Genomic DNA, 12,355 nt, shown 5'->3' with positions numbered 1-12,355 from the left:
GCCTTCATCACAGAGCCCCACCCACTTTTTAGCCACACCCACTGGCACTATTCCATCCCATTCTTTCCAGAAGTAGCTATGAAATGATACACATTCACTCAATAAAAGGAAGGAGTTCTGTTGAACTTGGTGACGGGGAAGAAGTGTGTTTGGTTCTTATTTTAATACAAGCCAACCTAAAGGGGCCATGGTGGCTTAGTGGTTAAGACGCTGAACTGCAGACCGGAAGGTCGACAGGACAGCAGTTCGAGACCCGAGTGCCGCGTGACGGAGTGAGCTCCCGTCTTCAGTCCCAGCTCCTGCCAACCTAGCAGTTCGAAAGCAAGACATTGCAAGTAGATAAATAGGCACCACTTCGGCAGGAAAGGTAACAGCGTTCCGTGCACCTCAGTGTTCAGTCATGCCGGCCACATGACCACGGAAGCGTCTTCGGACAGCGCTGGCTCTTCGGCTTAGAAACAGGGATGAGCACTGCACCCTAGAGTCGGACACGACTGGTTGGGGACACCTTTACCTTTTTTAACCTAATTTACACTTTCTGAATGAATATGCAAAGCAGAATGCTATTACTCTCTGAATTTTGCAACGCAGTTCTCTAGGGGAAAAAGTAAATTAGGGAAAATTGCTTGCAAAAATGCATACAAACATATGTATGCATTTTCATGTGCACAAACACGCACACAAAAATGCGTACACATTTTCATGCTGACTTTTTGTTAAAAATTGTGAACTGATGTGGAAATGGGAAGGAACCAACATGTGCTTGAAAAAAAAACTGAGACCATTATAGAAAGTGAAACAAACAGATTTGTTCCTTTCCAGTTTATCTGAGCATTTGCACCAGAAATTTGATAGTTTGAATGTGCTCGAATGTAGCTTTGATGTCATCACTTCCCAGATATTTGCGTCCGAATGCTAAAAACAATTCCCCCTATAAATTGCCTAAACATTTGGGTGGTGGCAAATCCCATTTTGAACTGCATGACCCCAATTTTAAAGAAGCTCGTGAAATTGTTTGGGGCTTTTGGGTCAAACGTTGTCTCTTGAGGCCCACGCGGCCTTGGTGGCTCAGAGCACCTTTTACCAGCTTCTTCACCTTCCCTGCACAGGGATACTTTGGCTACAGTGATCCCTGCTGTAGTAATCTCCAGCCTGGATTACTGTAATGCATTTTGCATGGGGCTGCCCTTCAAAATAGTCCAGGAGCTTTAATTAGTACAGTGTTCAGCTGCGATTCTGGTTGGTTTGCCTAGATGGTGCTATATTACATCAGTTCTGAAGGCGCCGCTACTGCATTGGCTGTCTATTTGCAACTGAGCCCAATTCAAGGTGCTGGTGCTTACCTTGAAAGCCCAACATTGCTTGGGGCCCAAAGACCAGAAGGAGCACTTCCTCCGATAGCAACTTTCCTGTGCATTAAGATAATGTGTGGAAGCCCTTCTCTGTAGTCCTTCCATAAGAGGAGTACATTTAACATCTGGAAAAGAGAGCCTTCTCTGTGGTGGTGCCCTGACTGGAAGGCACTCCCATGGGAGATCCACCTGGCACCAGTGTGGTACTCTTCTGGGCACCAGGTGAAAACCTTTTTATTTGCACAGGCATTTTAAAGCAAACTTCCAATTTTCTTTTTACATTTTTAGATTCAAGTTTGTACATTTTTAGCAGGTTGAAATACTTTTGTGCCTCTCAATGTTACTTTTTGATGCACAATAAAAACAATGCAAACGCTTAACTGTATTGTATCGTTTTAGTCCATTTTGCATACACTGCCCTGAAGTTCTTTTGGGGATAACGTTTATTTTAAAAAATCAAATAAATACATTCATATATTCTTCTGGGTATGTCACACTGGAGAGCCTTAGCCTAGCAGTTGCAGGTTCAAGGGTCCAAGGTGGGTTCAAGGGTCCAAGAGTTCCAAGGCGGTTGGCACAAATGGGGATACAGCAAATGGCAAGGTCTCAGTAGCCCAGGTCACAGGCAACAAGGTTGCAAGGCAACAAGGTTCCAAGGCAACAGCAGACAAGGGGAAGGCAGAAGGAGAGTCAAAATTCACTCCGTTACTCACACCAGGAAACAGTCCAGAGTCCAGGCAAGCAAAACTGGATTCAGGAAGGTCCAATCAATGATGTTTCCAGCAACGCTCTCACCCTTACACAGCTGTTTTTATGCAGAGGCTGTCAGAGCCACACCCAAGCTGTGAACTGTTAGGGACTGCAGCTGAAAAGTCCTCCTTGTCAGCAAGCCTCCTATGTACAAGTAGACTTTTCCTCACAAGGAGGCCTCTATCTCAGCCTACCCTTCCTTCTGAGGTCCTCTCTTTCTAAGCTGCATCTCTCCCAAGAGCTGGGGAGTTTCTCTTCCTCCCTCCCTCTGAGGCACAGTCTTTGTCCTCCACAGGTGATGCCCTCCTGGCCATCGCCCCCCCATGCCTACTGGCTGAGCGTAGGCATTGCTGGTGGCAGGTGGTTCATGGTTCTCCAGCTCTTCCTCCAAGGAGGAGTCTTCCAACGGAGGCACGGGGGGGATAGGAGGGTGTGGAGGCCTGAGGGTTCCTAGTATAGCGGCCTCCCCACCCATGGGAATGCCCCTTTCCCTTCCCTCCGAGGTCCCTTTTGCGACCTCGGAGGGGCAGCCGGTGCGGTTCTTTCCATGCTGGTTGCAAGGGGGAAGGGGTGAGGAGCTCGGACTTCTGATCTGAGAGCCTTTTGTGCGATGAACAGGGTAAACATGCTGTGAGTGAGTGAGCGAGCGAGCGAGCGAGCGAGCGAATGAATGACAGGGTGAATATATGGAGTGAGGACCTATTGTTGCAACAACTTAGCTGTCTGCTGGCCAACTGTTCCTGAATACCTGCGTAAAGAACTCCTTCCCTTGCATGTGCAGAAATGTATGGTGAAATAGCGGAGGCTTACTTTGGGTCCCGACACGAAGCCAAACAGTTGACGGCCTGTGCAAGGTAAGTCCAGATAAATAGCGACCGTCACCGTGTGCCAATTAACAGAAACATCAGAGAGAAAACATGGAGGTGCCTTATTTCGGATGTATCCACGCTTCGCGGCCGCATTACTGCACTTTTGCTCCATCTTGCTTCTCCCGCTGTCATACCTCTCTCCCAGCTTTCACAGTCTGTGATCGCAGCCAAGATCTGTCCTGATGAAACGCCAGCTGCCTGCTGTTGCCAGTCCTGTTTCCCATAGCATAACGTTCCCTGGAAATTACAGAGAGGACCAGAGACATTTCAGACAGGGTGGCCATGTGTCCTACTTTACAGAGGGGAGTCCTCTACTTGAAGGGCTGTCCGGTCTGAGTCCAGTTTAAAGATAATGAACCCTAAGAAGAGAGAGAGCAGCCAGGGGCCTTGGAGCCGCCCGTCTCAAGTTGGCCCCTGGACAGACTCTGCGGCCAGCGCACAGCTCACCAGCTCCCAGTCCCCTGTGCTATGGTGAGACGCATTGTATTTCTATTGATAGAGGGGACAGGCAACCCAGAGATGTTTTGGACTACAATTCCCTATTGCTAAGCCGGGTCAGCCCCGGTTAGAACTTGGATGGGAGGCTGCCTGGGAATCAGGCTTCCTGCATGGAGCAGAGGGCTGGACTCGATGGCCTTGTAGGCCCCTTCCCACCCTGTGATTCTATGACGTTGAGCAAAGGGCTGGATGCGCCCAACCTCGTCTGATCCCAGAAGCTAAGCAGGGTCAGCCCTGGTTAGTACTTGGATGGGAGACCGCCTGGGAATCAGGCTTCCTGCACTGAGCAGGGGGCTGGACTCAATGGTCTTGTAGGCCCCTTCCCACCCTGTGATTCTATGAGATCCCTGTCCATTGGCCATGCTGGCTGGGGCTGATGGGACTTGTAGTCCAAGTCATCTGGAGGGCGCCAGGTTGGGGAAGGCTGAATGATAGCAATTCTTTCTAAACTCGCAGTTCGACATATAAATCAGCATAACTATGCACATTCTATGCAAATGTGTTTAGTCTTTGGTCCTCTTCTTTCCACGGTGATGCCTCTCCTCCAGGTCCTGCTGCTAGAAACCCAGACTCCTGGCCTCTTCCTCACAGGTCACCAGCCAGGCCTATTGGGCTAAGCTATCACTGTGCATGCATTGAGGGAATGCATCCTATCATGTACCTGACATTCCCCTTTGGTTGTGCGTTACAGCGAAGGCCTGATCATGGCAGACAAACACTTTTCCAGGCAGCTTGTCCTCCCTGACCCAAGTTAACCTCTAAGGCAGACTGGGTTTCCTAGGAAGAGTTTGAAAACCACTGCACTGCAGATAATCCAGCCCTCTGTGCAGAGCAGGGATGGTGAGAATTCTGTTCAGTTTGGTTTTTGATAAGAACTTACCCAAAATTGCACATGTCTTCATTAACAGGGTGGAAAAAAGGCTTTTAAAAATGGATTAGGGGGAGAAAGCAAAATGGACAGATTCATCCACCCAGGCAGAGCGTTTAATTAATTAATTAATTAATTAGATTTCTATGCCACCCAGTAGCCAGTGCACTCTGGGTGGTTCAGAAAACTTAAAACAATAAATATAACGATGTAATAAAACATCATGTAAGAACCTTTAAAAGTTTAAAACAGAATGAAACCAGAGTAAAAGCCAGTAGCAGTGTAAAGATCTAAAAACACAGTAACACTTTTTAAAAAAATACTGAAGGTTTAAAAGGCCTGGGAGAATAAAAAGGACTTTACTTGGTGCTGAAACACTACAATGTAGGCACCAGGTAAGCCTCTTTGGGGAGGGCATTCCACAATTTGGGTGCCCTCACTGAAAAGGCCCTCTCCTTATTCATTTATTGCATTTATATCCTGCCCTTTTTCCTCTTGCAAGGAACCCAAGGCAGCTTACATTCTCTTCCTCCTCCTCTTCCTCCTCTCCTTTTTAGCCTCACAACAACAACCCTGTGAGGTAGGTTGGGCTGAGAGTTTGTGACTGGCCCAAAGTCACCCAGTGAGCTTCCATGGCCAAGTGGGGACTAGAACTCGGATCTCCTGGCTCCCAGTGCAACACTCTAGCCACTAGACCACACCGGCTCTCCTTAGTAGCCACCTGCCTCACTTTGTGGGTTTATCCAGAGGAGGGTCTCTGGAGATGACCTTAAAGAGTCCAGACAGGTATAACTCTTAAATGTATATCTTTAAATGCTTAGCTTTTAAAAGCCTGGCTTCACAGCCTTGTGTATTCATCCATGTTTGTGGTGCTGAGTTAGGGTTGCCACCTCTCTTTTTTTTATGGGCTCCCCATCTTTAACAGCTGTATGGCAGGCAGATACAAACATGCTCTCTTTGCTGGGAATAGCTGCACCTATTGAATTTGGCCAGTGCAGATGGATGAGAATTTTGTTTGGTTTGCTTTTTGAGAAGAACTTACAACATTCACAAAGGTCTTCATCAACGGGATGGAAAGAACTTGCGGTTAAGGAAATGTGAATGTGGGAGAAAGTGAAACTGACTGATTTGCCCTGCCCTGCCCTGCCCTGCGTGCAAAGTTTGCTATCATCTACTCCAGGAGCGGATTACAGTCTTTGGGCTGTGCAGTCTACTTTGCCATTGTTGTTTTACTAGAAACCCAAGGTCCATCAGCCTTCAAGGTCCATCGATGGCTTGCTTGTAATACCAGAACTGGGGATGGGGAGAGGTGATTTCCATCAGGACCACAGTGCATGGAGAGATGAGGATTCTCTCCTCTCTCTCTCTCCTCTCTCTCTCCCCCCCCCCATTCTTCACCTCAAGCAGCCTAATGGGGACTGTGGAAGTGGGGTGGGGGGAGGAAGAGCCTTTTAGGGCGCAATCCTATGCATGTTTAGACAGAAAAAGTCCTACGACTCCCTATCCAGCTGCATTTCCACCGCAAAGAGCACCTCTATGCCACAGTTAATGCTAGCAGAAAAACTATCGCCAAGTGCAGTGCACGGGCAGGGATGTGTGTGTATGTTTTGGTGGGATCGCAGTGGGGAGGAAGGTTTATAGCAGGGCTGCAAAAAGGGCAGCAAGTGGCCCACCAGACCGCCCTGCATCTGCCCCTGCTGCTGACAAATCACGGCAGCAGTGCTTGGGGTTTCTTGTGCTGGCGTTAGCACTAAGAAGGGAGTCTTCCTTTTTTTCTGGTCTCTGATCAGAGACTGGAGATAAGGAACGGATCCCTTGGCTAGTGTTAGCACTAGGAAGTCCAGGCTTGTGTGTGTGTGTGTGTGTGCATGCGTGTGCATGAGTATGTGAGTACACGCACGTGTGCATCCCCTTGATCTCTAGTGTTGCCCAATGTGGCCCAAAAGTTGTAGACCCTTGATTTAAATCTTCCCCGTCCCCCATTGTCCAGGTGGAAATTGCTCCCCGCCCCTCCACCGCATCTAGAATTGCCTTTTTAAAAATCTTCTAACATAGCAGCATTTAAGGCTGTGCACTGAAGGAGCAGGGGTGCCTCTGAGCATATTGTTCACCTTAGGAATTTGTTTTCAGTGCCAGAACAGAGCTCAGAGTCCCTTCACACAAAAGTCCACCCTTGGATCCTCTCCTCTCCTCTCCTCTCCTCTCCTCTCTCTCTCTCTCCCCCCTACCCCATTCTTCACCTCAAGCAGCCTGATGGGGACTGTGGAAGTGGGGTGGGGGGAGGAAGAGCCTTTTAGGGCGCAATCCAATGCATGTTTAGACACAAAAAGTCCTACAAAAGTCCTACAAAAAGTTGTAGGACTTTTTTCTGTTGAAACAAGCATAGGATTGCACCCTTAGTTGCTGGGTCTGAAACCCTTGCAAATTCCCCTGCAAAACAGTAGATCCCAACATGCCTTCTGCCCTTCTCTGCTGTACTCCCATACAAACTCCTCTGGCTTTCTGCTGCAAACTCCATCAAAGTTGAAGTCAGATGTAGGGCTGTAAATGAAGGTGGCTGTTGCATGTCAGAGCCCTCGTGGGAGGAGGCCATTCTCTTGTGTGGGCTCAGGGCCGCTCCTGTCCTCTTTCCATTTTTTTCTCTGTGTAGGTACAAGCCGCATAGGTTGGAACCACGGTCTGACTCTGCCCACGCGGTGATGGACATCTCCCTTGTCACTGGATTGGAAGCAAACCCAGAAGATTTATCTACCGTACGTAAGGTTGTCACTAGGGATGGAGGGAAGTTTTATTTGGTCTGCAGTTTTAAGCAAACCCACCTAATTTTCACTACCCAGATAAATATGTGGATCAGAAAGCAGTTACCCTTCAGAGTGCGTAACTCTCCCAGTTTTGTGACATAGTTCTTGGCTCACAGGTTGGGTACAACGGGTGCAGAACCTCTTTCAGCCCCCGGGATGAATTTCATTTTGGAGAATCTCTTGTTGTCTCTCGGCTCCAATCGTGGGCAGTGCTGAAAGCAAAAGTGGCTGGGCAAAACCCCCCAAAATACCTTACTGCCAGGAACTAAGCCTCTGGAGAGGGGCCGTAGCTCAGTGTGATAGAGCACGTGCTTTGCATGCAGAAAGCCCAGCCCAGGTTCAATCCCTGGAAACTCCTGGTAGGTCAAGGAAGGAATCCTGCCTGAAACCTTGGAGAGCTGCTGCCGCCAGTCCGTGTCGACAACGTTGGGTGAGATGGGCCAATGATCTGACTCAGTATATCTATAAGGCAGTTTCCTATGTTTCTATGTTCCATTTCAACATTTTAGAATGGGGCGGGGGGAGAAACCACCAAACAATTACTGGTTGAGGGAAAGGGGGCAGGGCCAGGGGAAAGGGGGTGGGGCCTTCTGGGAGAACTCAGGGGCTGGATTGGGTCTCCAAGCCTGTAGGTCTGCACTCCTGATGTACAGTAATATGTGTATTAGGGGAAGCGGGTGGGGAGTGTATATTAAGGAAAGCTGCACACAAAAATGTGTATGTCAGGAAAAATTGTGTACAGAGAAATAAGTGTGTGTGTGTGTGCGCGCGCGCGCGCGTGTGTGTTTGAAATTCACAAGTGATGTGGAAGTTAGATGGAGCAGACTGAATACATGCAAAACTGACATGGACCAGGGATGGATTAATTCAGCCATCCCTTTTTGTCACCCCCGTTAAAGAAATCATGCAGCAAAGTGCTATGCATGTCTGCTCAGATTGAGTTCAAGACTTTATTTCCAGTCAGTGTCCCTTTCATACTTATAACCCCATTCCATCCTGTTCCTGCATTGATTTTTTAAAAATCCACACTGAAATTCACATTTAAATATCTATTTTGAATGTATTTTCTCACAAACGATACATTTCTAGACTATTTTCTCACAAAATACTCATTTCCAAATGTATTTAGTTTCAAAATAACACATTTTAAAATGCACGTTGATAACGCCTTTTGAGCTGTGAAATGCATTGCAAAGTTTGGAGAAGTGCAAAATCCAGAGGATTTTTTTTATCTGCACATCAGTCTGGAAGGTGCAGGTCAGGTCAGTTTGTACTGAAATATCCTGATTTATATCCTGCTTTTCCACCAAAAAGAATGGTGCTCGATAGTAATAAAACCAAGATTAAAATAAACTTAGTTAAATTAATAATGGAAACAAATAGATTAAAAATAGAATTGAAAAAAATAAAAGAAATAACAGTACCCAACCCATTATTGTTATCATTATTATTATCATGTGCCATCAATGCACATGGCACTGTACAGAATAAAACAACAAAACAACAAATCCCTGCCCCAAAGGCTTACATTCTAATAGAACCTGTTTCAGCAACAGACCAGTTTACATGGCAAAGCTGGCCTGCTTGCATACAAATGTCTTTGCCTGCCAGTAGAAGCACAGCAGAGGGAGAGCCCACCTAGCCTCCATCAGCAGGGAGTTCCAGAGTTTGGGAGCAACCACCGAGAAGGCCCTCCCTAACGTCCCCACCAAACTTGCCTTGGATGGCAGCAGAACCTGGAGAAGAGCCTCCCTGGAAGACCTTAAAATCTGGGCAGGCAGGTATGGGAAAATGCGGTCTTTTTGATGGCCTGGTCCCAAGCCATATAAGGCATTATAGGTCATAATCAGTATTTCAAATTGTGCCTGGAAACAGACCGGTAGCCAGTGAAGCTGTTGTAACAAGGGAGTCATGTGCTCTCTGTAACTGGCCCCCGTCAACAGTCTGGCTGCAGTATTGTGGACCAGCTGATGTTTCCAAACACTTTTCACACCAGCCTCAGTACATGTCTCAGGAAGGCATGTACGCCATTCCTGCCAGGGGTTCCATAGCCCCCTTTTTCTACCAATGGATGGGTAGGCAGACATATCTGGATCTACTGGTAGATCTTTGGGTGATTTGCAGGAAATCGGCAAGGATGAATAACTCCCAACTGTTTAACAACAGCAGCTACAAGATTACTCCCCCCTGCCCTAAATTCTGCTTCTGAAATGAAGAAAGCTTAGGGTAACCAGGAGCAGTTTTGTGTGTGGAAGGACTGTGAGCTCCATTCAAATCTGGTGCTTAAGTTAGAATTAATTCCTGGGCTCAGAACTCTTCAATTCGAAGTGTATGTCTTTTGCACCAGGTTCCAGTTGGTGAGTCTCAGGGTCCTAGTCAAAAACAATGTAGGTTCTTTAAGCCTGAAATCTGTCCACCACTGGACTAATGTAGCTGCTTTACTGGAATTTATCATGTGTCCCAAATTAATCGGTAAATAATTCTTCCTCTTCCTCTTCTTCTCAGCTTGCAAATAACGTCGACCAGCTGATTGCAGATTATGAGATAACCGACGGGCATGTTCTAGTGCAATTAGATTCGGTAGGTTCCCTTTGACTTCGCCGCGTGTTTTTATACTCTACGACATTTGACCCATTGCAGGCCGCCCTTCAGTCATTCTGTGCCAGGACTGCATATACTCCCTACTTTAAAATCAATCCTCCAGTCCATCAGAATTCTGCACCAATGTAACCCAAGTTATACACCAGTGGGTGTGGCTGGGGGAAAGGTGATTTGTGCATGTTCTAGATTTGCATAGATTTGTTTGTGTTGCAAATATATTCTGCTTGTGTCAGTCATGTTGGCAGGTGGTGGGGGTGATGAGTTATTCAGGGCACTGAAGCCTCCTAATCCGCGGGAACCTTCTTGAAGCAGTGGCCACATTCCAGGCACTGGACACAGACTTTCAGAGAAGAGCCCTGAAGCTTGACCAGGCAAAAGCCCTCTCTAGCCCAGCAATCTGTTCCCACAGTGGCCAGCCAGATGCCCCAGTGGGAAGCCCACAAGCGGACATGAGTGGAATGGCAGCTTCCTGCTTGCGTGCTCCAGCATCTGGTATTGAGAAGCATAATGCCCCTGGTACTGGATGGGATATATGGCCATTGTGACTCAAAGCCACGGTTAGCCTTCTCCTGCATGGATTTGTGTCATCCCCTTTTAAAGCCATCCAAGCTGGCGGCCATGGCCACATCTCACGGGAGCGCATTCCGCAGTTGAACTTCCCGCTGTGTGAAGAAGTCCTGCTTTTGATCTGTCCTGAATCTCCCACCCATCAGCTTCATGGGATGGCCCCTGGTTCTAGTATTATGCGAGAGGGAGAGAAACATCTCTCTCTACCCACTATCTCCACAGCATGCATGGTTTTATACAGCCTTATAATTTCTCCCTTTACTCACCTTCTTTCTAAGCCAACCCCCGCTCAAGTTGTAACGTTTCCTCATAGGGGAGTTGCTCCAGCCCACTGATGATTTTAGTTGCCCAACCTTGTTTGTTTGATCAGTACCCTGCCATTCAATCCCCAAGGATCCCCACGGTAGCTTACATTCAAAACAAATAAAACACCATCAAACTGGGGCTGCTAATCCCCCCGCCCCACCTCCTCGCATCACCTGGCATTGCTCTACGGTAATATACCTTCCCTCTGCCCCACAAACCTCAGTTCTCATTTGGTCCCTGTAAGTCTGTCTGCCTGCCTGCCTGCCTGCCTGCCTGCCTGCCTGCCTTCCTTCCTTCCTTCCTTCCTTCCTTCCTTCCTTCCTTCCTTCCTTATTTATTTTATTAATTGCCCATCTGGCTGGTCACTCAGCCACTCTGGATGATGTACAATAATAAAAAGTTTAAAACAATAAAACTCTACATTAAAAACATCATATTTCTAAAAATACCCTAGCCCACCCCAAATGCCTGCCTGAACAACCACGTTTTTAATGCACGACGGAAGCTCATTAAAGAGGGGGCATGGCGGAGTTCCCTAGGGAGGGAGTTCCACAGAGTGGGGGCCACCACAGAGAAGGCCCTCTCCCTCGTCCTCACCAGCCTAGCTGTCCTGGCTGATGGGACAGAGAGAAGGCCATCCGAGGCTGATCTTGTTAAGCAGCCTGCCTGGTGTTGCTGGAGGAGCTCCTTGAGATAGGCTCTTCCCATCGACACTCATCCCACCACACTATTCCAAGGGCTGGCGGTTGGGCGGCCTACAGCTTGGCTTCCGCCCAACTTCTTCCATGGCTCCAGGGCAGAGAGGGAAGGGCCAGGCACAGTGGCTGGGCTTCAGGTGAACTAAGGAGCGGTGGCCATTGGTCAGGAGCTGCTGGGACTTGAAGTGATCATTTTGGGATCTGTGTGCCCATGTGGTGACCTCACCAAACTGTGGGTTTGCAGCATCTACCTAGGCCAGGGGTGGGAAATGTGTGGCCCTCCAGAAATTCTTGGATGACAACTCCCATGATTCCTCACTACTGGCTATGCTGGCTAGGGCTGATGAGAGTTGTAGGGCAAAATATCTGGAGGGCCACCAGTTGCCCACCCCTGACCTAGGCAGTGAAATACCTGCAGGCCCTGGACTGACGCCGCCCACCCAGACTAGCCATTGGACACCCCTGGACAGGAAGGCGTATACACAGGCTTCCTGTTCCAGCAGAGCCTTGCCAGAGCAATGTTATCTTCTTGAGTGTTGGTGTGTTCCCATCTCTTTAGGTTGCTCTTTGACCCTGCCTCCTGGTTTGTTCATCATGCTTGACTTGCTCTCGCATCCTGAGTTCTGGTTTTGTCCCTTGACTGCAATCTGCTGGTGCAACTCCTGGCTCAGACCACTGCCTACAGCTCAGCCCTAGCGCAGTTAAAGGTTTTGTGGCCTGGATGTTCTGGCTTCACATCACATTCACATTTTACAGTATATTTTGAGATCTATTGAGTCATGAGGGCTAGCAACTTGTGGGTTGTTGTTTTTTTTAATATGCTGAGAACTGAGATACTTGGGGCCAAACAACACATAATACAGAATATCTGTCAGGGGTGTTTCTGAGTGCAGGGAGTGGCATAGCAGTTTAGATTCTGACGGAGAACCGTCAGACATGGGGGAGGTGTTTTCCCAGGCTAGTCCAGATATGACTAGGCCTGCTTCTCAGGTTACAAGCAGACAGATGGCTGAGCAGGAGGGTCCTTCCTCACCCCCCCTCCCAA

The 12,355-nt window shown here is 48.1% G+C and overlaps 1 protein-coding gene across 2 annotated transcripts in view; it reads left to right on the top strand.

Annotated features, from left to right (window-relative positions):
* Positions 1–12,355, top strand: part of C5 (complement C5) — a 106,491-nt gene that overhangs the window by 79,949 nt on the left and 14,187 nt on the right. For both annotated transcript variants that reach the window (XR_014785941.1, XM_084821290.1), the window contains exons 33-35: positions 2,884–2,956; positions 6,988–7,090; positions 9,644–9,718. Coding sequence is in view for 1 of the 2 variants with exons in the window: in XM_084821290.1 (XP_084677416.1) it covers positions 2,884–2,956; positions 6,988–7,090; positions 9,644–9,718 (251 nt within the window). In the remaining variant the exon portion in view is untranslated. The remainder of the gene's footprint in view (positions 1–2,883; positions 2,957–6,987; positions 7,091–9,643; positions 9,719–12,355) is intronic.

This window comes from Heloderma suspectum, chromosome 14, assembly GCF_057233095.1.
Source record: "Heloderma suspectum isolate Gila_16-S chromosome 14, 16-S_ref, whole genome shotgun sequence".
Lineage (NCBI taxonomy): Eukaryota > Metazoa > Chordata > Lepidosauria > Squamata > Helodermatidae > Heloderma > Heloderma suspectum.
Note: the sequence above shows the minus strand (reverse complement) of the source record. Positions and strands in the feature narration are given on the sequence as shown.